The sequence below is a fragment of the Schistocerca gregaria genome, chromosome 2 (assembly GCF_023897955.1).
Source record: "Schistocerca gregaria isolate iqSchGreg1 chromosome 2, iqSchGreg1.2, whole genome shotgun sequence".
Classification (NCBI taxonomy): Eukaryota; Metazoa; Arthropoda; class Insecta; order Orthoptera; family Acrididae; genus Schistocerca; species Schistocerca gregaria.
Genome location: NC_064921.1, coordinates 518,184,755 through 518,211,123, shown reverse-complemented (window position 1 = coordinate 518,211,123; position 26,369 = coordinate 518,184,755). Strand labels below are relative to the sequence as shown.

At 37.6% G+C, this 26,369-nt stretch overlaps 2 protein-coding genes across 4 annotated transcripts in view; both read right to left on the bottom strand.

Moving 5' to 3' along the window:
* Positions 1-26,369, bottom strand: part of LOC126329509 (phospholipid scramblase 1) — a 142,437-nt gene that overhangs the window by 70,873 nt on the left and 45,195 nt on the right. For both annotated transcript variants that reach the window (XM_049996164.1, XM_049996163.1), the window contains exon 4: positions 10,763-10,870. In XM_049996164.1, coding sequence (XP_049852121.1) covers positions 10,763-10,870 — 108 coding nt within the window. The remainder of the gene's footprint in view (positions 1-10,762; positions 10,871-26,369) is intronic.
* Positions 11,025-19,251, bottom strand: LOC126329551 (uncharacterized). Of its 2 annotated transcripts, none has more exons than XM_049996167.1 (2): positions 18,546-19,251; positions 11,025-11,120 (listed from the first exon to the last, which is right to left on the bottom strand). In XM_049996167.1, the coding sequence occupies exons 1-2, from the start codon at positions 18,825-18,827 to the stop codon at positions 11,088-11,090; spliced, it is 315 nt and encodes a 104-aa protein (XP_049852124.1). In that variant the 5' UTR covers positions 18,828-19,251; the 3' UTR covers positions 11,025-11,087. The 2 variants fall into 2 exon arrangements, with proteins under 2 accessions (XP_049852124.1, XP_049852123.1); XM_049996166.1 differs by having other exon boundaries at positions 18,568-19,247.

Genomic DNA, 26,369 nt, shown 5'->3' with positions numbered 1-26,369 from the left:
TTTAGGTCCCATCTTCTTAATTTCTCACCTTTTTGCCACTTCGTCAGTTTTAATCTACATTTCATAATCAATAAATTGTAGTCAGAGTCCACTATCTGCCAATGGAAATGCCTTACAATTTAAAATCTAGTTTCAAAATCTCTGTCTTACCATTACATAGTCGATCTGAAACATTCATCTGTCTTACGATTGAAGTTGCACCTTTGTACTGCTATACTTTGCATGTCACAAAAGTGCATTTGAAAAAGTATATGTGATACACACTGACAATAGCATACTAAGCTTGATGCAGAAAACATCACATATTCACATGTAAAAATTTCTGAAGTTCAGTATTACACATGAAATCATCGATTATAGAGTCTGTTTTAACCCTTGAAATAACAGGGGAGCTGGCGACTAATTTGTGCCTGCCTTTTAAAAATTTTCAATTAAGCTTAACCCATAATTTAAGTTTCATTAGTAGATGTGACTTTTCACAATGAATGTTATCTACACTATTACATACAGTGAAGCTGTTGTTTAATGTTCTTACAAAAATTTCAGAAAGTTCTTGACCATTTTCCTTCAATTTTTTTACAAGATACTCCAATAAATGCTCAACAAAAAATCAGTTTTTGATAAAATAACTTAACTGGATAGATAAAAAAAATCTGCTCATCAAGCAGTGGCAGATTGCCCACATAAAACAGGGTTGTAATTAGGCAAGCTTTCAGAGCCAGTGGCTCCTTCTTCAGGCAGAAGGGTTGAAGGGAGAGGAAGAGGGTGAAGGAAAAGGACAGGAGAGGTCTAGGAAAAGGGGTAGGTTTCAGGAAAGTCACCCAGAACTGCTTATCATATGGGATGAGAAGGAAAGACTGACTGTTGGAGACAGTCTCCAACAATCAGTCTTTCCTTCTCATCCTGTGCAGTAAGTCTACCCTGACCTGCAGTTCTGGGTGAGTTTCCTGAAACCTACCCCTTTTTCTAGACCTCTCCAGTCCTTTTCCTTCACCACTCTTGCTTCCCCTTCAACCCTTTTGTCTGTAGAAGGAGCCACTGGCTTCGCCTACTTACAACCCTCTTTTATGTGTGTGTCCTACCACTGCTTGCTGAGTATATTTTTTTATCTATCAAATTAAATTATTTTGCCTAATAAATGTTCAGGTGGACATAGGTTATACATATTCTTAATCAACTATTTTGGTTAACCATCTTGAGAAACAAAATGCTGTGCTGTGAAAATGTGTGGTTTCGTTTACCTTCTCGCTGTCAGTTTTAACTAGGGTAGCAGCACATTTAAACCTTTCCAGAAATTGTTTCTCCAATATACATATTTTCTTCTTATATGTAATTTTAAACAAAAACTCTACACACAACAGTATGTTGCATTGTTTTCCTGCTTGCAGTCGGTTTTGCCGGAAAATAGGAAAGTTGTATTTATGTCTTATCTGCTTACATTCAGCTACTACAGAATATGAATTGTCTGAAACTTTGTAATCCTATCTGTTCATAGATTAAAGCTATGCAGAATACTGTCATTGAAGCTACTATACTCACAAATCTAGCAGCAGGAGAGGTCTCTCATACACCAATGGTCCCAACCAATTCACCCATTCATTTCAGGCGATTTCATCTCTCAATCACTGTTTTGTTGGCAATAAGAATAAACAAGGCTCAATGTCAGTGAGGGGAGGGGAGAGGCAATGGAAAGAGAGGATTGAGTGTGGACGAGGAGGTGTACAGAGAGGCAGGAGGAGGTGATGGGCAAAGAGAGGGGGGAGGGAGGAGGAGGTGGACAGAGTGAGACAGAAGGAGATCAGGTCGTATTTCCAATTCCTATACATATTTAGCAATTGTGAAGTGTTGCTGGTTTCAGCAGTATTCAGTATTTTCAGATTCAGAATCCTACTTCCCCATCAGTATCCCTTTAAAAAGTATGTTGTAAACAGAGGCTAAAAGTAATTAAAGAATTTTCTGTGGTGGTCACAAAGGTTGAGACTGTGAAAGTGATTGTGGTTTCAATGTTATTACATACATTAATATTCTTTTGAAGCAGTGAGTAGACATTGTAGAAACTCCTAGTTAGCTGTACTTGGCATGCTTTGTATGTGTGATGGGCTTTTCATTATTGCTGTACTTTTGAAATTTAAGATAAATGTTTTATTTTAAAAGCAGCCTATAGTGTTTTACCAACATGGCAGCAGAGTGTGGTTGGTAAAGATTGCAGGCATAAAGTGCGACAGATTTGAACAATTTTGATGGATACTTAATGTTACTGAAGTGCGAAAGATGAGATGATGACAAAGGAAACCCAACAAATTGAAAATATGACATCATCATCATCATCATCATCATAATTTAAGACTGATTATGCCTTTCAGCGTTCAGTCCGGAGCATAGCCCTCTTATAAAATTCCTCCACGATCCCCTATTCAGTGCTAACATTGGTGCCTCTTCTGGTGTTAAACCTATTACTTCACAATCATTCTTAACCGAATCCAGGTACCTTCTCCTTGGTCTGCCCCGGCTCCTCCTACCCTCTACTGCTGAACCCATGAGTCTCTTGGGTAACCTTGCTTCTCCCATGCGTGTTGATAAGGTAACCTGAATCCACCCAGCTTTTGCTCCCATACAACAAAGTTGGTCGAAAGACTGAACGGTGCACAGATAGTTTAGTCTTGGTACTGACTTCCTTCTTGCAGAAGAGAGTAGATCGTAGCTGAGCGCTCACTGCATTAGCTTTTCTACACCTCACTTCCAGTTCTTTCACTATGTTGCCATCCTGTGAGAATATGCATCCTAAGTACTTGAAATCGTCCACCTGTTCTAACTTTGTTCCTCCTATTTGGCACTCAATCTGTTTATATTTCATTCCCACTGACATTACTTTCGTTTTGGAGATGCTAATCTTCATACCATAGTCCTTACATTTCTGATCTAGCTCTGAAATATTACTTTGCAAACTTTCAATCAAATCTGCCATCACAACTAAGTCATCCGCATATGCAAGGCTGCTTATTTTGTGTTCACACCTGACAAAAAAACTTTTTTTTTTTTGAGGGGGGTGGGGGGGCTGGCGAATTGTAATGTAGACAATAACTACAGGCAAAAATCAAACAATGAAAAATCCAGGATGGAATGTAACAATATTATGAGAAGGAAAGTTGCTACTCACCATATAGCAGAGATGCTGTTGCAGATAGGCACAACAAAAAGACAACTAAAACTTTTGGCCATTAAGGCCTTCGTCAACAATACACACATGCACACAAACACAACCCACTAACACAATTGCAGTCTCAGGCAACTGAAACCACACTGTGAGAAGCAGCACCACCAGTGCATGATGGGAGTGGCAACTGAGTGGGACTAAAGAAAGAGGCTGGGGCAGGGAGGGGGAGGGATAGTATGATGGGGTTGGTAGACAGTGAAGAGCTGCAGGTTAGACGGAGGGCACGGGAGAAGTGGGGGGAGGGGGGGGGGGGAGTAGTGGAAAAGGAGGAAAATAGAGGGAACAGGCTGGATGGATGAGGTCAGTAACTAACAAAGACTGAGGCCAGGAGGGTTACAGAAATGTGGGATGTATTGCAAGGAAAGTGCCCACCTGCACAATTCAGAAAAGCTGTTGTTTGTAGGAAGGATCCATATGGCACAGTCTGTGAAGCAGTCATTGAAATGAAGGACATCTTGTTTAGCAGCGTGTTCAGCAACAATGTGGTCCACTTGTTTCTTGGCCACTGTTTGTAGCCATTCATGCGGACAGACAGCTTGTTGGTTGTCATGTCTACATAGAACGCAGCACAGTGGTTGCAGCTTAGCTTGTACACCACACATCTGGTTTCACATGTAGCCCTGCCTTTGATGGCATAGGTGATGTTGGTTGGTTAGCTGGTTGGTTTAAAAGAGGGGGTGGGGGGAGGGACCACACTGCAAAGTCATTGGTCCCTTGTTCCAAGTAAAATGATTACACAAGGGAAAGAAGAAAAGAAAAGAGACATACAACACAATAACAGGAGAAAGGAAGAACAAGAAGAATGACAGAAGGACAACCAACATTACAATGCCCAAATCAGGAAAATAATGCCACAGAGAGAAGCAAGAAACAGGTAGAAGGGATAAAAACAAGAGAGGAGATGACCGTGGTTGGCAGACCACGAGAATAAAAGGAAAAGCCAGCCACTCTGCGACACACTAAAACATCCAAGCCTAAAAGCATTAGAGTGGGATAGGCTAAAGGATTTTAGAATCTCTCCCTGGAGTCCATTTCTCTACTCACCCCTACCACTCCCCACACTCCTACCTTCTACATGCTTCCAAGTCCATAAACCTAAGCACCCAGGACGCCCCCTTGTGGCCGGTTACTGCGCTACCACAGAGAGAATTTCTGCTCTTGTAGACCAACGGCTTCAACCTATTACTCAGAACCTACCCTCCTATATAAAAGATACCAACCATATCCTCCACCGACTCTCCAAAGTTCCTGTCCCTTTACCACACTGTGCCCTGCTCGTCACTATTGATGCCACCTTCCTGTACACTAACATTCCTAATGCCCATGGCCTTACTGCTATCGAACACTACCTTTCCAGACGCCCTGTGGATTCCAAACCAACAAAATCCTTCCTAGTCGCCATGACCGGCTACATATTCACCCACAGTTACTTCTCCTACAAAGGCATTACCTGCAAATGGTAATTCTTTGGTTGGAATGTCTGCTGGTTGATGTGTGGTCACTCTGAATCTTCCTTTCATTAAACTAGTTAATGAATGTAATGGTACCTTGTCTCTGTATGTTTTGAACATTCATAAAATTCTGGCCCATTGATAAACTTGATAATGATTTGGTTATCTATTTGTGAAATAGGAACTCATGATTCATCAACAGCTGCAGTTTCTTTCAGAAGTTGCTCTAACCACACAAGTGATTTGGAAGTTTACTTTCAGCCACATATTCTGCTGTCTTTGAAGAAAGAGCAACACGAAGCTGTAATTTAACTTTTCAAACAAAGGGTTAACTTTTCAAACGAAGGGATCACCATCAAACTTGAGTACAATGCTACTATTTGATTGTCTTGTGCATTCAGATTCATTGATGGCATCTTTGCTATCCGGATTGAATCTGAAGACATCCTATCCACCATTTCTGTTTTTGTTTTGTTTTATGTATTACCATAAATTCTGGCCAAAAGCTTGAAAAATTGACACGTTCCATATCTTGTGATAGTGTCACAACATGGATCACCGGAACAAAAGATAAATAAATAAATAAAATAAATTCCTCCAGAACCTCAACAACTTCTCCCTCATTTCCTTCACTTGGTCCCACTCAACTCAACAAGCCACCTTCCTAGGTGTTGAGCTCCACCTCAAAGATGGCTACATCAAGACCTCTGTCCATATCAAACCTACTAACCACCAGTGATTCCTCCACTTTGAGAGCTGCCACTCGTTCCATACCAAGAACAACCTTCCATATGGCCTAGCCACTGGTGGTTGTGGCTTCTGCAGCGACGAGCAGTTCCTCTCGAAATATACCGAGAGTCTCACTGAAGCCTTCACTGATCATAATTATCCTCCCAACCTTTCCAGTTTCCCAATAACTCCCAAAGCACCACCATCCGGCCACAGAGGGGCATTCCCCTTGTAATTCAGTACCACCCAGGACTGGAGCAACAGAATTACATTCTCCGCCAACGTTTTGATTACGTCTCTTCTTGCACTGAACCTACACAATATACTCGTCCATCCTTATACAACCCCTGCTCTCAATCCCTTACCTCATGGTTCATGTCCCTGTAATAGACATAGATACAAGACCTGTCCCATACAGCTTCCCACCATCACCAGCTCCAGTCCGGTCACTAACGTCACTTATCCCATCAAAGGCAGGGCTACCTGTGAAACCATTTATGTGGTCTACAAGCTAAGCTGCAACCACTATGCCGTGTTCTATGTAGGCATGACAACCAACAAGCTGTCTGTCCACATGAATGGCCACCGACCCTGTGGTCAAGAAACAAGTGTACCACCCTGTTACTGAACATGCTGCCAAACATGATATCTTTCATTTCAATGACTGCTTCACAGACTGTGCCATATGCATCCTTCCCACCAACACCAGCTTTTCTGAATTGCGCACGTGGGAACTTTCCCTGCAATACAGCCTATGTTCCCGCTGGCCTCAACCTTCGTTAATCACTGTCCTCAAACATCCAGACCATTCCCTGTTCCCATTCCAGTACTACACAGCTGTCATTCCACCACCACACCCAGTTTTTTTATTTCTCTCCTTTTCTGCTACTCCCCCCCCCCCCCCCCAGCTCTCTCCTGCCCTCCGTATAACCTGCAGTACTTCACTGTCTGCCACCCCACCATACTATCCCCTCCCTCTCCCTGCCCCAGCCTCCTCTTTACCCCACCCAGCCGCCACTCCCATTGTGCTTGGGTGGTGCTGCTGCTGCTCAGTGTGGTTTCAGTTGCCTGAGACCGCAGTTGTGTGTGAGAGTTGCGTGTGTGTGTGTGTGTGTGTGTGTGTGTGTGTGTGTGCGCGCGCATCTATTGTTGAAGAAGATGTAAATGGCCAAAAGCTTTAATTGTGTGAGTCTTTTTGTTGTGCCTATTTGTGACTCAGCATATGCCCTATATGGTGAGTAGCAACTTTATTTCTAATAATATTAAAGCCAATAACTGAATGTGATGAAATACTTTAACTGATTAAACCAGAAGAAAGTGCTGAAAAATTAAGAAACCGATCTTACTGCATGGATGATGGCTAATGGAAAGGCAAGGAAATATCTAATTTTCTCACTAACACCAGATTTTTTCTTTACACTGATATCATGCACGATTTTTGCAAACTTTGCTCAGAGAGTCCTATTACACTGATTTTAAATGGGATGATTTATCTGCCGAAGACAAAACATTCAGTAAGTTTCAAAAATGTGTTTATTTTATGAGTTGTGAATAACAGATTGTGAATATGATTGTGCTGCTAAGGAATGATGTAAAAAATGTAGGTTAACAAACACCAACAATGGCATGATCAAACTGCATCTGAAACATGTACGTATAAAATGCCTCATTTAAGAAAATGGAAGGTAGAAAATGCTTTTCATGTGGCAAAGTAGGTCACGTATCAAAATGATGTGACACAGGTTTGGTTTTGGATGTAAGAAAAACAGCAGCCTGCCAAATGCTCTAGCACGCACAAAGGAAAAGATTGTACTATTCTGTCAACTTGCGTAACATCAATGGGAAGTTCAAGAAATCGAAGCCACAAAGATACTTCAAAAATTGAGAAGATAGTTTTAATGGTGTGACAAAACAATTTTTCTGTAGATACAAACAAACCGGACTTTAACAAATGGAACACTGACAGTGGTGCAATACATTATAAAACAAATCAACATGATTGGTACACCATGCATCAGCCATTTGAAACTCCAAGACAGCTGTATATTGACAAAAATAGAGTAGAAATTGGAACATTTGGTGCAAGTCAAATTTATGTGCAGGTATTCAATCGACAGAAATTGATTCTTTTCATGTTAAAAACACTGCACAAAAAGGAATAGATCAAATAATTAAAATATTGGCAATCATGGCTCTTTGGTACAAATAGTATAGCAAACGCTGTTGCTGCATCCAGTGTCGAAAATGAGCTTTATCATTTGGCTGTGATGGTTGTTTCTCACAAATAGTCTTGTGTTGTTTGTTTTAGAAAGTGATGATACCTTATACGGGTGGTAAGAAAAACTGGATTATCAAAATAAGTACTACAAGCACTAGTTTTTGAAGGATTGTGGTAAAAAGACAATGACTGACAGCAGATTTTGTGAGGTGTGTATCTATAGCAAGAAACATCTGCTGGCATTTGGTGAAAGAATGGTGAAACCTACTAAACCTGGATAATTAGTTTACATAGATGACATCTTGGGTTGTCAGGTGTTCTGCCAGATATCAGCATCGTACTTGCATGATATTTTGGTCACGTAGCTCATAACCTTCATCAGGTGCGACCTGAGACTGCTCCTCGAGTGGACCTGGTCCAGTATTTATTTGGCATAAATACTGGACCAGGTCTACTCGAGGAGCAGTCTTAGGTTGCACCTGATGAAGGTTACGAGCTACATGACCGAAATATCGTGCGAGTATGACGCTGATATCCAGCAGAACACCCGACAACCCAAGATGTCATTTGAACGCCGGGAAAGCCTGAAGAGTTACAGTTTACACAGATGTTTGTGCACCATCATAAAAAATAATTTACAGAGTTTCCAATACTTTGCTGTTTTCAAGGATGATTTTTACAGTTTCATGGTAACATACCTTTCACAACATGAAGATGAAGGTAAAGAAAAAACACAATGGTCTATTAAAACAATACAGATTCTAGTTCAAGTTACAGCTGTGAAGGAATTATGTACAGCTGGTGGCAAGAAGTTCCATAATTAAAATGTAGGTTTGCTCTCTCAGCTGGATGGAAACATTCAATTACTGCACTTTATGGAAGATAACACTGGAGGAAAACACAATTTCACTGAAAAAAGCAAAACATAGGAACTAGTTTACAAACTAAAACAAACAATGTGATTGAAGACTGATGTGTTTCTGTCGGAAAACTATGCAAATAATGCAGTGGATCAATATAAGGCTTGACTGGTTCCAAAAGGATATGTTCAATGATTTGGAACAGGTTTTGTTGACACATTTTGCCTTATAGAAATATTTAAGATGATGAGAGCCCTGTTGAGTGGTGGACTTCAACATGAATGGTGTATAATGCAATTTGATGTAAGAATGTCATTTCTCAATGGTATGTTTGGGAAATTTACATACTATCAACCAGACAGCTATGATGATGGTACAGGTGTTGCACTAAATTGTTGAAGAATCTGCACAGTTTAAAGCATGCCTCAAAATACTGATAAGAATCACTTTTTAAATCTCTCAGTGAATGTAACTGATGACAGAGCCATCCAGAATCATTTATGTTCTATTTTGAAAATCTGGTAATGCTATTTTACATTACTGATGGATTGGCTATGGGTTCCAGGGATGCAACAACTAAATTTATTGAACAGTGTTATAAATGTTTTCAGATCACAGTATAAAATGTTCATTACTTCCTAGGCTTGCAAATCAAGAAATTTGACAATTGTATCCAAATAAATCAGTCTGCATATGTGAAGAGAATTTTAAACAAGTATGGCACGATGGATGTAAGATCATTATCTTTACCAAACGAACCACATTGGTTACTAGGAGAGTCACCTTTTTTAACGATAGTGAACCCTGTCAAGAAATATTTGTAAGTTTGTTGTATTTAACACATGGCAGAAAACCAAATATATCATTTGCTGTTAATGTTGTATTCACAATTTAAGACTCAACAACATAGGTGTAGTTTGCACTGCTCAAAAAATACTCAGATATCTTAATTAAACAATGACTCATGGCACTAAGTTTGAGAAGAATGATGGGTGTAGTACTGAAGCTTATAGTGATGTTGACCATGGTGGGGATAAATGCACAACACAATCAAATAGTAGCATTGTACTCAAGTTTGATGGCGATCCCTTTGTTTGAAAAGTTAAATTACAGCTTTGTGTTGCTCTTTCTTCAAAGACAGCAGAATATGTGGCTGAAAGTAAACTTCCAAATCACTTGTGTGGTTAGAGCAACTTCTGAAAGAAACTGCAGCTGTTGATGAATCATGAATTCCTATTTCACAAATAGATAACCAAATCATTATCAAGTTTATCAGTGGGCCAGAATTTTATGAATGTTCAAAACACACAGAGACAAGGCACCATTACATTGATTAACTAGTTTAATGAAAGGAAGATTTAGAGTGGCCACACATCAACCAGCAGACATTCCAACCAAAGAATTACCATTTGCAGTGTCACAGATGATAAAATAAGTTGGTGGTGTTGTGTCTTCTTCATCGCATTTATGAAATATTGCGGGGGAGTGTAATTTGAGGTTTTACATAAATGTTTTATTTTAAAAATGGCGTATAGTATTTTATCAATGATGTTCACTTGAGAAATCTCAGTGCTGCATTAATAAGGATACTCAGTCACTTTCTTCCTTGATTCAAGTGTGAAGGAACAGGAAATTGAACACTAAAGAACTGATAAAGAAATCCCTAATCAGGTGATGTTATTAATGTTTACTTGTACAGATTCCTCACATAATTATAATTTCAAGCAATTAGTTCAGAATACACAGAAACATGCAATGTATCTTGTCTCTCATGTTCGAACACTGAAAAAAAAAAAAAAAAAAAAAAAAAAAAAAAAAAAAAAAAAAAAAAAAGAAGAAGAAGAAGAAGAAGAAGAAGAAGAAGAAGAAGAAGTGATGAAAACCCAATAGCATCTGACCAATAATAAACTGCCTGTTTTTTCATTGTTCACATAACAATCAGTTTCTGAAAATGTTTCTTGCTACACAAAGACAGTTATTGTAACTGAGAAATGTTTAATCACTGCATTTTCTCCTCCCACTATAACCTGTCTACAATAGTCATGTAATAAATCAATAATCAGTTTTTAATTTCCAAGCAGCAGTTAATCTCCACAGTTTCCCAATAATTCTCAACCACATCAACAGACTGCCATTTCAGTGCATAACTGCGTTTCACTGGTGACAAAGTTCACCTCATGTTATTAACCTATGGCAAAATGATAAAAAAAAAAAAATGAAATGGTATGAATATCTCAGAACTGCTAGCACAAATTCAACGACTCATTCATCTGTAAATATTGCAGCTTACCTTCCAGTAGTTCAACTTTTTGATGCACAAGCAACTGGTCAATGAGTGTAAGGTACTCGAGGCCTGGCGGTACATTGGGATTGCCTTGTGGCATATTCATCCAGTCGCCTGAAAGTAATAGAACAGACAATGTTAAGTTTTTATACATAAAGTGAACTTCATTTCAAACAAGGAATATGGAAAAAAGGTTTCACACAGCTGTCTTCATTTTCCAAGTAACAACAGAAAACAAATTATAAAAAAAGGGCAAATGAATACCTAGGAAACTAAAGTTTTGGTATTTTACATTGTTGCAAAAGCATCAAATAGCAGGTTTGCTGAGTCTTCAAGTTGCTTTTGTTTCACAGCAGCTACTAACCTGAAAAAACAGACTTTTATTAAATAACAGCTAACATACAGTACAACTTTTATACTGTAATATATAGTTTAGAAAAATAATGTTAATAATATTTCCTGTTTCATGTCAGTGAAAACTCAACTTTCTGACACGTCCCACAAGTGAGTTTGTGCATTACACATGCATTTCTTCTTTATGTGACTAGGTGGGAATGACATTTTTCTAGTTTGGTTGAACTACATTAGGATATGATTTATATATGTCCAGATTTGCGTTTAAATTTGATCAACTGATGGTAGGAGATCATAAATTTTAAACCTACTTTTCAAAAATGTCTACATTGTAAATGTTTCAATTTTATAAATTGAATAACAATAGATGTGAAATGTTCACATGGCACAAAAGTAATATTAATACATATGTAAATTGTAGTTGTTTACAAAGAAAATGCCTTTTTTGCAGTCTGCACATCAAATTTTTATTTTTATTTATGCGCCCAGATGCGTTTTGCCTTTTTTCACAAGACATCTTCCTGAATTATTACATGATTTGTCCATTTTTACACATAGGTTATGGTTTTCCATCTAGGTTATAGATTTAATAACTGTTAATTAACATTTTTTATGAAATGGAAAGGTACTTACAGGTAAGGAATTAGAAGCTACCTGTAAGTACCTTTCCATTTAATAAAAAGCCATAACCTATGTGCAAAAATGGACAAATTTGTAATATTTCAGGACACCCACTGAAGATGCCTAGTAAAAAAGGCAAAAACATGTCTGGATGCATAAATAATAAAAAAAAGATTTCGATGTGCAGCATGCAAAAAAGGCATTAACAGTGGGGGAAGGGGGAGCACAATAACCCTGGGTTCGGTGTGGGGCGGCAGAGGGGTGAAGTGGACTGCGGTAGTCATGGTGGGGTTGTGGACCACTGCGGCTGCGGCTGGGACGGAGCCTCTCCATTATTTCTAGGTCTCCGGTTAACATACAATACACTAAAAGTTTCAGATGTTCCAAAGTGAAATAACCATGAGTATACAAAAAGAATGGTATGGTCAGCGCTGGTAAGTCTACTGAAAGTAAGTGGAGCAGAGGTATATTGAGAAGAAAACATCACCAAATTGACGTCATATTTCAAGAAGGAAAAAGCAGAAAAATATCAGCCTCAGCAATTGCTCCTGCATGAAATTTTGCGCTGTAACTATGATATTACACAGTAATGACCTCCTGAACACACAGCTTTGAAGTATGTGTGCACACAGGTTGCCACTTGCTTCCACCCCACTGCAGCTATTTAATGCCTGAGTGTGTAGTACTGTATGGTGGAGTGAGTAATAGTTCTGTTAAATACTGTTTGGACATTGATAACATGCTTTGTTCATTGTGAATATTTTTATGTTGCAGTTCACAAATGCAATGTAAATGAATGAAGGGAATGAGTGTGTCATTAAAGTAGCAGCATAGTGCTATTTAATTACCAACAGTGCTGTTTTGAGATTTTAATGCTCACACTGTTACCGTGCAGTACATTTGGAGGAGATACACAATTCTTGAATGACATTGGCATGATCCAATGACACATTGAAAACCTTAAGCTTCACTTTATTTCATAATAATACTACAGTTGACTTGGTTTATTCATTTTGACTTTGAGGTGTATATATCACTGCAGAATAAAGATCCAAGAATATTGTTAAAATAATATTGAATGTATATGTGCATGAGGTGGTTATATTATGTGCTCTCATATTACTTACTATTTTCTGTGTAGAATACTATGTTCTCCAGCAAGATTCCCAAACACAGTGGACAGACGTTTCCATCTCCCCCATACTCATCCTTGCCTTCAACATACCACAAGCAAGAGGGCTCTGACTATCACTCTGTTGTAAACTACTTCCCACTTGGGCATTAGGCTGCTGCAATGGGGCAGAGTGCTTGACAAACAACCAGTGCATGTGAAGGTTAAAGGCTGCACTTTCAGAAGGTCATAACTGCATACTCTCAGAATTATGGCCAAATTTTCACATTGGATCGCTTGCTGGGACTGATGTCTAGCAAAAGTGCTTATTCTCCTTACAATACATGGTCAAGTTGGTGACGTTCACTTTTGAGCCTATTAGGCTGCTTAGGATTAGAAAAAACTCTATCCAAGGAACCTTATCAACTACAGACTGACTCCACAAATAAATACCAAATTGATAAGGAAACCAAGCAATTAGATTTTTTTGAAAGTCTCTCCCACTGTTGTGGTATCACTCAAGTTTCCAGTTCTGACACTTTCCAGCTAATAGAACATTTTCTTCAGCGTATATCATTCAGCATTTTCAGTCCAACAACACTATTGACAAGTAGCAGCCACAGCTCCACTGCTGAACAAAATAAGCTCTGGAAGTGGTAGTTGTGAAAATGAAGACAATGTTGTAACATAAGCAATGCCAATGATATACATCTCATAACTGCTATTTTGTTATTACATTATTGGGCAGTATTCAGAGTGCAAATGATACTTTTACAAAGGTGTGTGTTTACAGTCACAGGCTAAGGAGAAGGGTTCTCACTTGCTGTTGTCCAAGACGGCATGTGAGAGGTGGAGAGCTGATGATCCTCTCAGAGCCACCACTTCTTTGAATACCTTATATTATAATACAGTATTATTGTGATCTTCAGTCTGATGACTGATGCAGTTTTCCACAATAGTCTAACCCTTGCAAGTCTCCTCATCTCTGCGTAACTACTTCAACTACATCCATTTGAATCAGCTAGGGCAAAGGTTGGGGGAAAGTAACAGCTTACTACCTCCAATAGGACCACACCTAGTAAAGCATTGTGGTGTTCAAACCAAACTTCAAGGTGAGGACTGCTTTACTTTTTTCTACTACTCCCTCTACAAAGTTCCCTCAAAAATTCCCATTAACAAATTGATGATTTATTGATGACTCAGGGTAAAGCCTATAAACTCAATTTGATTCAGTAACCCCCCCCCTCCCACCCCCCCCCCCCCACCTTTTCTTAGTTACCTGATCTACCCAACCATGCTTCAGCATTCTTCTGTAGCACCACATCTCAAAAACATTCTCTTCTTGTCTCAACTGTTTATCGTTCATGCTTCACTTCCATACAAGGCTACACTCCAGGCAACTACCTACAGAAAAAAGAGTCCCTAACACTTAATTTATATTTATTGTTGACAAATTTCTCATTTTCAGAAGCACTTTGTGGCTACTGCTAGTCTACATTTTATAGCCTCTCTCCTTCTTCCACCATTAATTATTTTGCCACTTTAGTAACAAAACTCATCTACAGCTTTCAGTGTCTCATTCCCCAACCTAATTTCTGGAGCATTACCTGATATAATTCAACTACAGATCTGTAAAAAATACAGCATCTCATACCACACACAGAAGTGACAGAAATTATCACACATAAAATAAAGGAAAGGCAACAACTCAGTTCGATGCACAGAGCACAGAAACACATAACAGAAAACAGCATTCACACTACCTTTTGATCACTAGCTCTGTTTCTAGCAGTATTACACACATCCACACATACAACAACATAGACACCCAAACGTACACTACCATGATAAAAGCAAGACTAATGCCGCGGCCACAGGAATGTGTGTTCGGATGTTCACGTGGATGTATTTAATACTGCTAGAAAAAAAGATAGCGCTCAAAAGCTAGTGTGAATGCTGTTTTCTGTTATGTTTTTCTGTACTCCACTCATCAATCCACTATAGGTGAGGATTACCTTTCCATTTTTTTTTTTTTTTCGTACTGCTCCATCAAGGAATTTCTATTATTGTTATAGAATTTGTCATATGATCAAACCAGGCAGAAGAATTAAGACATTTTGCTGTACACCATGAGCAATATGTGGTAAGAAAGAGATACCAGATAATACACCCAAGCGTGCAGAAACAAGAGGTAGGATATCACTGCAGCATTACAGGATATTATTTACCATTATTCAAAGAATAAGTTGCCTTCCTCAGTTACTAGAGAAAATATTGATTCTCAGTGGGGAACATTAGCTTCAACTTTCAAATATGGGAAAGGTGTACTTTTATAAAACTGCAACGTTGCAAAACTGTGACACAGTTAAATAAACGAAAGTAGAAACTACTTTCAAGACTTAAAGCAGTACCATAGTCAAGTAAGAATTGGACAACCCTGAAGTACAGCAACAATGGAAAACGACAAATCATCACTAATGTATATCTTGTATGCCCATATCAAATGGCAAGAGTGCTAAGAATAAAATCTTTATGATGTTAAAATTGATGTGGATCTTTATGGTATACAGGTTGTCGTGTGGTCATGTTATAGCTGTCAAATACTAAATGGCCAACCTTCTTGAGTGTATTAGGCACTATTGTCACAGTCTGACAATTCAATATTTTTACACTTAGCTCATGGTATACATCAAGATGTCTTTTAACAAATACTTACAAGCCGCAGAACACCAGCATGTAAGGTAGAAGGAATTTTTTAACCAGTAAGAAATTTATATATGAAAATATAGAGATAAATATGAAAAACGGGAGACCAAAATAGTGACCAATAGCATGTGGTAGAAGATTAGCTTGGGGAAGATCATTTGGGTCCTGGAGTAATGTTGAAATAGGCGAGGCAATACTGATCCTACGACTTATCTTAAAAGATAGGTTAAAGAAAGACAAACCTATTTTTATAACTTTTGTAGACTTAGAGAAATCTTTTGACAATGTTGAGTGGAATACACTGAAGTTAGCAGGGGTAAAACACAGGGTGCAAAAGGTTACATACAATTTGCACAGAAACCAAGCAGCAGTTCTAAGAGTCAATGGGCATGTAATGGAAGCAGTGGTTGAGAAGGGAGTGAGACAGGGCTGTAGCCCATCCACACTGTTGTTCAATCTGTACACTGAGGAAGCAGTAAAGCATGCCAAAGAAAAACGTGGAGAAAAAATTAAAGAACAGGTAAAAGCAATTTTTAAAAAACCTGAGATTTGCCAAAGACACTGTAATACTGTCTGGGACAGTAAAGAACATGAAAGTGCAGCTGAATAGACTGGACAGCACCTTGAAAGAAGGATATAAGATGACTGTCAACAACAGCAAAAGAAGGATAGTGAAGTGTATTAAAATTAAATCAGGTGATGGGGAAATTGGATTGGGAAATGACACACTGAAAGCAATACATGAGTTTTGTTATTTGGGCAGTAAAATAAGTGATGATGCCCAAAATATGGAGGACATGAAATGTATACTGGCACTAGCTAGCAAAGCACTTCTGAAGAAGAGAAATTTGTTAATGCTGAATACAAATTTAAACATCAGGAAGTCTTTTCTGAAGGCACTTGTCTGGAGTGTAGCTTTGTACTAAGGTGAAACATGGGCAATACGCAAATCATACATTAAAAGAATGGAAGCTACAGAATAATGCTGAATATTAGATGGGTAGATCATGATACTAAAGGGGAGGTACTGGATAGAATTGGGGAAAAAAGAAATTTGTGGCTTAACTTGACTAAAAGGAATTGGTTGATAGGACACATTCTGAAATATCAAGGCATCACCAATTTAGTACTGAGGTGAAGTGTGTGGGCAATGGGGAGGCGTAATAATTGCAGAGGGTTACCAAGAGACAAGCAGAGTAAGCACGTTCAAATGGATGCAGGTTTCAGTATGTATTCAGAGTTGAAGAGGTGTGCACAGGATAGAGCAGTCTGGAGAGCTGCATTAAACCAATCTTTGGACTGAAAATGATGACAACACCACCACCAACAATAACAACAACCGCAGCAGCAGCAACATATGAAGAATGGTCTTACCTGAAGATGGCAAAGTGGACAGACAAACAACAAAAATCACAAGATTTTCACATACAGAGAACAAACGAAATAATTTATACGAAACACCTCTACAACGAAATGGGACCTTAGAAAAAATTAGGCCTGTATGGCATTCAAAAGACTCCATTTGATAACAGATGGAACAGCACAGAAAAACAATTGAAAGAGAAAAGAAATAATCAGAAATACAATGAAATGAAGAAACTATCGTATAACACAAAAACAAACAGATTAAAGGATAGTTGTCAAGATTATCATGGTTATCATTAGATGAAAACAATAACTTGTTTATATATATAGGGTTGTTGTTGTTGTCTTCAGTCCTGAGACTGGTTTGATGCAGCTCTCCATGCTACTCTATCCTGTGCAAGCTGCTTCATCTCCCAGTACCTACTGCAACCTACACCCTTCTGAATCTGCTTAGTGTACTCATCTCTCGGTCTCCCTCTACGATTTTTACCCTCCACGCTGCCCTCCAATGCTAAATTTGTGATCCCTTGATGCCTCAAAACATGTCCTACCAACCGATCCCTTCTTCTAGTCAAGTTGTGCCACAAACTTCTCTTCTCCCCAATCCTATTCAATACCTCCTCATTAGTTACGTGATCTATCCACCTTATCTTCAGTATTCTTCTGTAGCACCACATTTCGAAAGCTTCTATTCTCTTCTTGTCCAAACTAGTTATCGTCCATGTTTCACTTCCATACATGGCTACACTCCAAACAAATACTTTCAGAAACGACTTCCTGATACATAAATCTATATTCGATGTTAACAAATTTCTCTTCTTCAGAAACGCTTTCCTTGCCATTGCCAGTCTACATTTTATATCCTCTCTACTTCGACCATCATCAGTTATTTTACTTCCTAAATAGCAAAACTCCTTTACTACTTTAAGTGTCTCATTTCCTAATCTAATTCCCTCAGCATCACCCGATTTAATTTGACTACATTCCATTATCCTCGTTTTGCTTTTGTTAATGTTCATCTTATATCCTCCTTTCAAGACACTGTCCATTCCGTTCAACTGCTCTTCCAAGTCCTTTGCCGCCTCTGACAGAGTTACAATGTCATCGGCGAACCTCAAAGTTTTTACTTCGTCTCCATGAATTTTAATACCTACTCCAAATTTTTCTTTTGTTTCCTTTACTGCTTGCTGAATATACAGATTGAATAACATCGGGGAGAGGCTACAACCCTGTCTCACTCCTTTCCCAACCACTGCTTCCCTTTCATGCCCCTCGACTCTTATTACTGCCATCTGGTTTCTGTACAAATTATAAATAGCCTTTCGCTCCCTGTATTTTACCCCTGCCACCTTTAGAATTTGAAAAAGGGTAACATGGAAAAACTGGAAGGGAAGTTTGCAACTTGATGTTCTATTAAAACAGCTGGATGTTTATTATCTGTAGTAATAATATAACATTAATGATGACCCAGTTGCATGCCCAAAAACTGATAAAACTCTTCTTTCATCAGGTAAATTTACATAAAACCATAGTATATCATAATAAATACCTAACAAATGCATATAGTAACAAAATATACATTAATTCCAAATCATTAGCACAATTTCTATGTATTACTTCTTTGAACCTTACTATCTTTTTAATAAATGCTGACCTTTTTTCTTCGTCTGTTAGGAATTTAAAATATGCTACGTCAGTTGCTGTTCCCAGCAATACATCATCTGGAACACTTCTTGAAAATTCAGATAAATATTTCCAAATTCTTCTAAGAACACATTTCTTAATGTTATTTATCTGTTTACACTTGTTCTGTAAACTGTTAGCAACGTGTTTCAGACTTCGTGCTTTCCAAGCAACTCTGTAATCTCTGCAATTTTTCTCTGATTCAAAAGGATGTTTTTCCTCAGTAAACATTCTGACTTTCACTTAATGATTAAAAAGATTTTGATATTATTGAGAAATTTCAAATGATCATGTGCCATACAACATTAAAGATACTAAATTCTTAAACTTTTTGATGACAAATAGCTGACTATCTATGCAGAATTTTAATTGCATCTGGTGTGGTACACATTATCATGAATTTTGAGTCACTGATCCTATCAGTGTAAATTTAAAGCAATTATTATATTTAAAAAATTTTATGCTTATCTTGTAACACAAGGGACACCCAGTATACAACTTCTTTCGCTGATCACAACATATAATACTCAGTGTCACATCCTCACAGTCTTACGTGTGGCATTAATTTCCTGCTTGTCTACTTCTTATCTGCAACCTTTGTACATCCTTATCACTACAGGACAATAGTAAATATCCCCCAACGAGGGTAAACAGTGAAGCTTACAAAGACACATTTCCTGAGTATTCAGAAATACATCAGTAACAGAGAGAGAGCACTATCAACAAAATTTGTACGACTTTAATGTAAATACAAAGCTAATATGGAAAGACATCTAGAAGCACATGGTGGTAACTGCTACTACAGAGAACCAACAGCTGTGATGGAGCAATTGGCAATGTAAGTGGCCATTGCGACATCTATTATTAGACTGATGGGAGGAACAGCCACTTAAAGAGGTGCAGCAGGGAACACACATCCTGCTCAACTGTATACCTCCAGTCTCCATGCAACTTTTAAGGGAGAAATTATACTATGGGATTGTATCACATATTACATGTAAAGCAAACAAGTTATGATTTAAATACTTTGGAGAATAAAGTAATTCAGTTCATACACAAGAAAGTGTAGAGATAATGTTACTAATGTGTCAATTATGGAATACAGTTTACACATAACATGTTAAATTTTCTCTCTCTTAAATTGTGTTAATAAAAAATATACAAAGTGTAGTGGCACAATCAGCATCAGTAAATTACGGATTTTAAGTGTTGGTGCAAAGATTTAAGGAGAAATCGGTGTGGTGTCTATCTGAAATGTTTGCAAACCTTAAAATTAAATAATGTAAGCAGAATTTTTACAGTGCTTTTGTTTTGATAGAAAGATACCATGAATTTCCATCTATTATTTTGAGTTATGTTCTGTGAGCATTTATGCATGCTTTAAACAATGTTTGCATCATAGCAACTTAGTATGGTAAATGATAATTTTGGAACTGACATAATATGTGCCCTATGAAAGAAGTGCCTGGTCATGCTAGATCTGAACAAAGAATAGTGATTTATCCATCTCATAACACACACTTATAAATCATCAGATAACAGTGCAAAACATGTCAAAAATAAGTAATGCAATAAACTTTTATACAATTCCAATTTATGAGATGGAAGTGTATTCTGAGTTAATATTTGTTCCTGAGAATAAAATTATATTTCATAACACTGCTAATGGTCAATGACATCCTGCTTCAATTATCAGATCACCCTTCATGAACACTTCCACTGCATAGAAACATTTCTGTATCAGAGGATCATGTAGCTTCTTTTTTATGTTCTAAATGTTTTTATCTTTTAGTCAACTGAAGATTTACATTTTCCTACACTAGGGAGTCTGGCCATATTAACTATTGGACAGGAAGTATAAGATTATCTTTATTCCTTGCACTACCTGACTGATCTAAATGATATATCAAGAATAATTCTGGTTTCCCATTTAAAAATAATAATCTCTCATAGATATACAGGGTGTTACAAAAAGGTATGGCCAAACTTTCAGGAAACATTCCACACACAAAGAAAGAAAATATGTTATGTGGACATGTGTCCGGAAACGCTTATTACAATGCATCCCACTTCCACAGAGGAAGCCTGTCATTTTTTCACAACAGTATCACATTTGTCAAAACACTCCTCTATCTGTTTGCAAGTGTATGTTACACTCTTCAACAAATAGAGGATGTTTTGTGCACTGAATATGCGTGAACTGCTAACTGCAGAAAAGGAATATGTCCACTTTCACAAATTTTAGAGGAGAAACAAAAGACTGCTTTATACAAAAGCTCGGAAGAAAAATTATTCTATATTTTTCTAAAAATATGCAGTTGTTCTGTGCTTTACATAATGTGATTTTTATTCACCTTTGTGTTACCAGTAGCTTAAAAAATTTGTTTTTGTAGCTGGACATGTTCCCTTTTTACAGTAAACAACGTGGAATATAAATGAATAGTCTTACAACAAAATAAGTTCATGAACTTATACATTTTTTTCAGTTTCATCTCTCCTCGTTGTCAGATATGTCAAAATTTCATTCCAAAATTGCATCTTTCCTTATTACTAAGTGAACACACCACCATTTGACTGTATTGTTGTTTATTTAATTGTGACCTCAGTTTCGGCTTTTTATGCCATTTTCAAGTGATTGCGTTTATGACGTTAACATATACTGCAGGACATAAACTCAATCCTTGAAAATGACACAAAAGGCCAAAACCTATATCTTAGTTAATTAAACAACAATACAGTCAAATGGCAGTTAGTTCATTTAAAAATTATTGTATGACTGTTTCTCAGCACCATCAAAAACTGTTTGCATATTTTTTCTGGGACCTAAATTAAACTTTTTAAAATATCATTAATTTTATGGTATTTATGGGTAGTTCAGCTTTGTAGGCAGTTTCCTTGAGAAGTTCAAGACTCATCTGAGTATTCCTTAAATAAAGGCTATCATCTTGCACACCACTGATGGTTTATCTTACACTGAGTTACCTGTGGCTTATCTTTGCTGAAACTAAATGATACTTTGATGGGGCTAAAGAAATATTTTGCTGCTTTGGAACACCTTTTCTACTAAGGCAAGCATTTTTTCCCATAATTTCGGCCACTAATACAGTAAAGAACTAAATTTGTCTTCCTTCTGTGATGTCTATCACCTCACTAACAATATAATACATTCCCGATTTCTCAGTTTTCTCTTTATGATGCCAGACCATGTTCCCTTTCTGCAGCAAGCAGTGAATTATACCTGTTGCTAGAGACACTACAATGACTGTGGCCAAGTTCTGTATATGCAGTAAACTATGTGCCTACCCAACTGGACTTCTTTGATGCAATTAAAAAAAAAGGAATTTTGAAAATTTTGAACATGTTTCCTTTCTGTAGTTAATGAAGAAGATAAGAACTGCTTGGCTTTTGGACACAGTCCTCCACTAACAAAGATAATAAACCAAAAAAACTCAAGCTACAGATTTCTCTAAAAAATCTGAACACTGATTGAGGAAGGATGGTGAAGGAAACTGAGTGTACCCTTACAAAACAACCATCCCATCACTCACCTTGAGTGAGTTATAGGAAGATCAAGGAAAATGAATCTGGCTGGCATCACAACATGTAACTGACTACCTACCTATCTATTATGGTGTGGGCAGTTCCTTTTTAAGTTCAAATATTCCCTTATAGTCTGAACATTTTTCTTGCCTGAATTACAACAACAAAATGTGCAAGTAGCAAGATACACTACTATGGCAATTCTGAGAAAATCACAAAAGTAGTTTTGTGGGTGTATTATGTAACTGATGTGCTTGTGCGAAGATTTCCGATTTAAGGAGTGGTGGTGGTTAAGCGGTTAACATTAATGTGTTGCAAGAAGGTCATGGGCAAGGTGACAGTTTGAATCCCACCAACACTTATTTTTTTCATCACTGGTTACATCATTTAATTTATATCACATTTAAGAGGTAGTATAATGAAAAGAAACCCCATGTATTTTCATGCACTTCTAATGAATTTCATAGGTTATTTGAGTATTTACTAAATGTAATTAAATTTTTAAGAACAATGGACAGGCTTGGAAATTCCAAGTCAAACCTAGATAAATAATGATGCAAATTATGTTATTCACAATCATTTATATAATAAGTAACAATGTGTCCAACTGCAAGGGTGATGGGCAGCTGCTCGTCAAATGTGCTGTTGACATCCCAAGTTATAGGATATTATCTGTCACACACACATGGAAAACATAAATTAAAACTTCATGCAAATACACATGTGTATTTTCTTTCATTATATTACTTCCCAAATGTCATATAATTTAAATAATATGATCAGTGATGAAAAAAATAAACTAACAAGTTTTAGTGAGGATCGAACCATCGCCTCATATGCATTCGTCTTACGAAGCTCAAACACTAACCACGTGACAAACATGAACTTTATTGCCGGACACCTGTGCACAGATACAGAAGACACATTATAGACACATAAAACTTCTCTTGCAAATTTGTTGGAATTGCCACAGTAGTGCACCTTAGTACTTGCACATTTTGTTGTTTTAATGGACTACTACCGTATTTACTCGATCTAAGCCACACCTGAAAAATGAGACTCAAAATAAAGGAAAAATAATAATAATAAAAAAAAAAAATTCGCGAATCTAAGCCGCACCTGAAATTTGAGACTCGAAATTCAAGGGGAGAGAAAAATTATAGGCCGCATCTCCAAATCAAAACAAAGTTTGCCCATTGTAATATGAGACACAATTTAGGTCGAATGAATGACAATACAGCTACAGTAGTTTGGTTAGAGTCGTAAGCTTGGCAGTTACGCTTTATCAGGTAGCCATTGCTATGCGTCAGGCGCTCCGTCCGTATTTATACAGGTACCCTTCCTTTTCTACGTGCTTCGTCTGGTTTGAATTGATTGCTTATTTTTCTTTGATCTGATAAGCGCAGTTTTCTTTGCTATAGGTGTTTACGTCACTCTAAGCTGAAAATGCATTACTGTACTGTATGCATAGTTTGTCGCATTCTGATAGTGCGTGTTTACGGCCTGTGGCCACTCGCGGCATGGCTTGCTTTTGTGCGCGCTACAATTAAAAAACAAATAAAGAGAGAGGAATTGTCTCATTAGCGAAACAATGGCAAGAAACTGCTATTTGTTGTTGTCTTACACTGCTGCTTTCTTTGATAATGATCAACAAGGACCAAATAATAGACTGCATATGATAGAAGATGTTCTGAATGAGAGTTTGGCGAAAAATTTTATCCGTTTGAAAATCTGTGCAGGCGCCTCTTTAGTACATTACATTCTACACAGAAATTAGAGTCATCTTACATTTAAAAATCTAGTCAATTGCCGTGCTTCATTTCTGACTGCATCACTATTAAGCATAAGAATAATACGAATATAAACATGACGTGATATGTATATTCTTCCGCGTTTGCTGTTGTCTCAATCTAGTTTCATAGTTTAATAAAATAGAAAGAAACTTCCACATGGGAAAAATATATTAAAAACAAAGATTCCAAGACTTACCAAGCGGGAAAGCGCCGGCAGACAGGCACATGAACAAAACACACAAACACACACACAGAATTACTAGCTTTCGCAACCGATGGTTGCTTCTTCAGGAAGGAGAGGGAAAGACGAAAGGATGTGGGTTTTAAGGGAGAGGGTAAGGAGTCATTCCAATCCCGGGAGCGGAAAGACTTCCCTTAGGGGAAAAAATGGACAGGTGTACACTCGCACACACACACATATCCATCCACACATACACAGACACAAGCAGACATATTTAAAGGCAAAGAGTAAGGGCAGAGATGTCAGTCGAGGCGGAAGTACAGAGGCAAAGAAGTTGTTGAAAGACAGGTGAGGTATGAGCGGCGGACGGCGGAAAGACACTCTTGGTGGAGTGGTTTCATAGTTTATTAGGCAGACAGAATTTAAATGAGATAGCAGCAAATATGAAACAATACATGGCAAAATTCCTCTTATGGTGACGAGAATACTGCATGTGATTCACAATTTATAAAAGTTCCTATCAGCGACCATCTCTTCTCACGGATTGGAAAAAATTCAGAATGTAGAGATGGCCATATTGACAAACATCCCTAACAGTCTTGCCAGTCGGATTTTCGTAGTACATTGAAATGCTGCTACATTCGAAGATGAACAATACGGAATTTGTATTTACTTCGTTGGATAATATATGAAAATGCAGTGGTCGAAACTCGGGGCGCAGAAAATAGCTCATCTTCCACCCCCCTTTTTTTCTTTTTTTTTTTTTTAATGATGCAGAGGTTTTGGCGCCAGTATTTATCTTTGTACCTACAAAGCATGCCTGTGTAGCGCTACATATAATCGATGGCAGAAGTAAGTTGTGGCGGCACCCACCAACTTTTTTCAGAATTTCCGCTTGCTTTGCACTCAATTCTAAGCCGCAGGCGGTTTTACAAAAACTGGGAAAAAAGTGCGGCTTAGATTCGAGTAAATACGGTAAAGGTGTACAAAGTTTGAAGTAAATCTGTGATCCCAACATTGTTGCCTCCCCTTGTAAGAACAACCCATGCAAGGAACATTTATAGTACACCATTTGTGCACTCCAAAGAGTATGCATCGGTCTCCACATTAATAACTGTCATTAATTAATTAAATGGTATTGAAAAATCTTTGTATGTGGAAAACTTTGGCCTGATCTGTGATTTGGCATGAAAGCCATAATGTGAGCAGGAAGGGAAGTAAATCTGTCATCCCAACATTGTGACCTGACCTTGTTAGTTTCTTTCTGTTCAATGAAGTCGAGACAGCATAAATGTGAATGCTGAAATAGTGAAAATATGATTTAAAACAGTTTTAGGTACATTTAAGACAGAAACAACAGTGAAATATTTAATGATATCTCGACTAACACTGGTAGCTAATAAGTAATACTAATATTCACAACAATAATACAGAACCTTCAGTAAAAACTAATGAAAACATGAGGAAAGGTACAAAATTAAGATGGTCAAGGCATTAGCAAGTTATAATGTTTCAGTTACTGGCTTTGGTTTATGAGAGAGATCTGGTGGAAAATGCAGATAGTCACTAGTAATTGGATAAAGGTTGCATTTGCAATTAAGATGAAATAATATTATTTTTAGGACATGAATCATCAGCTGCCTTTTAAAGAAGAAGATATGAGTGAGTTCTCTGGTATTGTAATGAAGATCCTGCTGTGAACGGTGACTGTATGATGTAGAGCGGCAGAAGGGATATTGCCCTGATGCAGATAAGTGCTTTTGCTGTGCTGTTTTGATAAGCACATTTAGGTGAGGCAGAAAAGACTGTACTAATATCAAACAGTAAATTAGACACAGCATGTGGAAATCTCTGCACTTTTCAGAACATGATCTAGATTACAGTTTGTAAGAAAATGAAATATAATTCAAAATCATAAATGCTATAAATATACCACACAAAGGAATTCCCACCAGCTGCAAGCAATGTGAAAAAGTCCTTGCAGAACAAACAATATTGCTGTAATCAATGACTGGAAGTACAAATTTCTTTTTTTTTGGTCCAAAGAGAAGGGCTTTTCAAATTCTCATGTGTGTGGATAGATGATGTCTTTCTATATGTTGCAGCTGTTTCTATTGAAGTTTAGGTTTTGATCTAACAGACCCTTTACTGGAAAAAGAGCAAGAGCTTGAAGTGAAATACGATTGCCTTCAACTCAATACAGAGCAGGTGTAGAGTGGAAGACAGGAACACTGAAAGTAGAGTTCTGGATACCAGTTG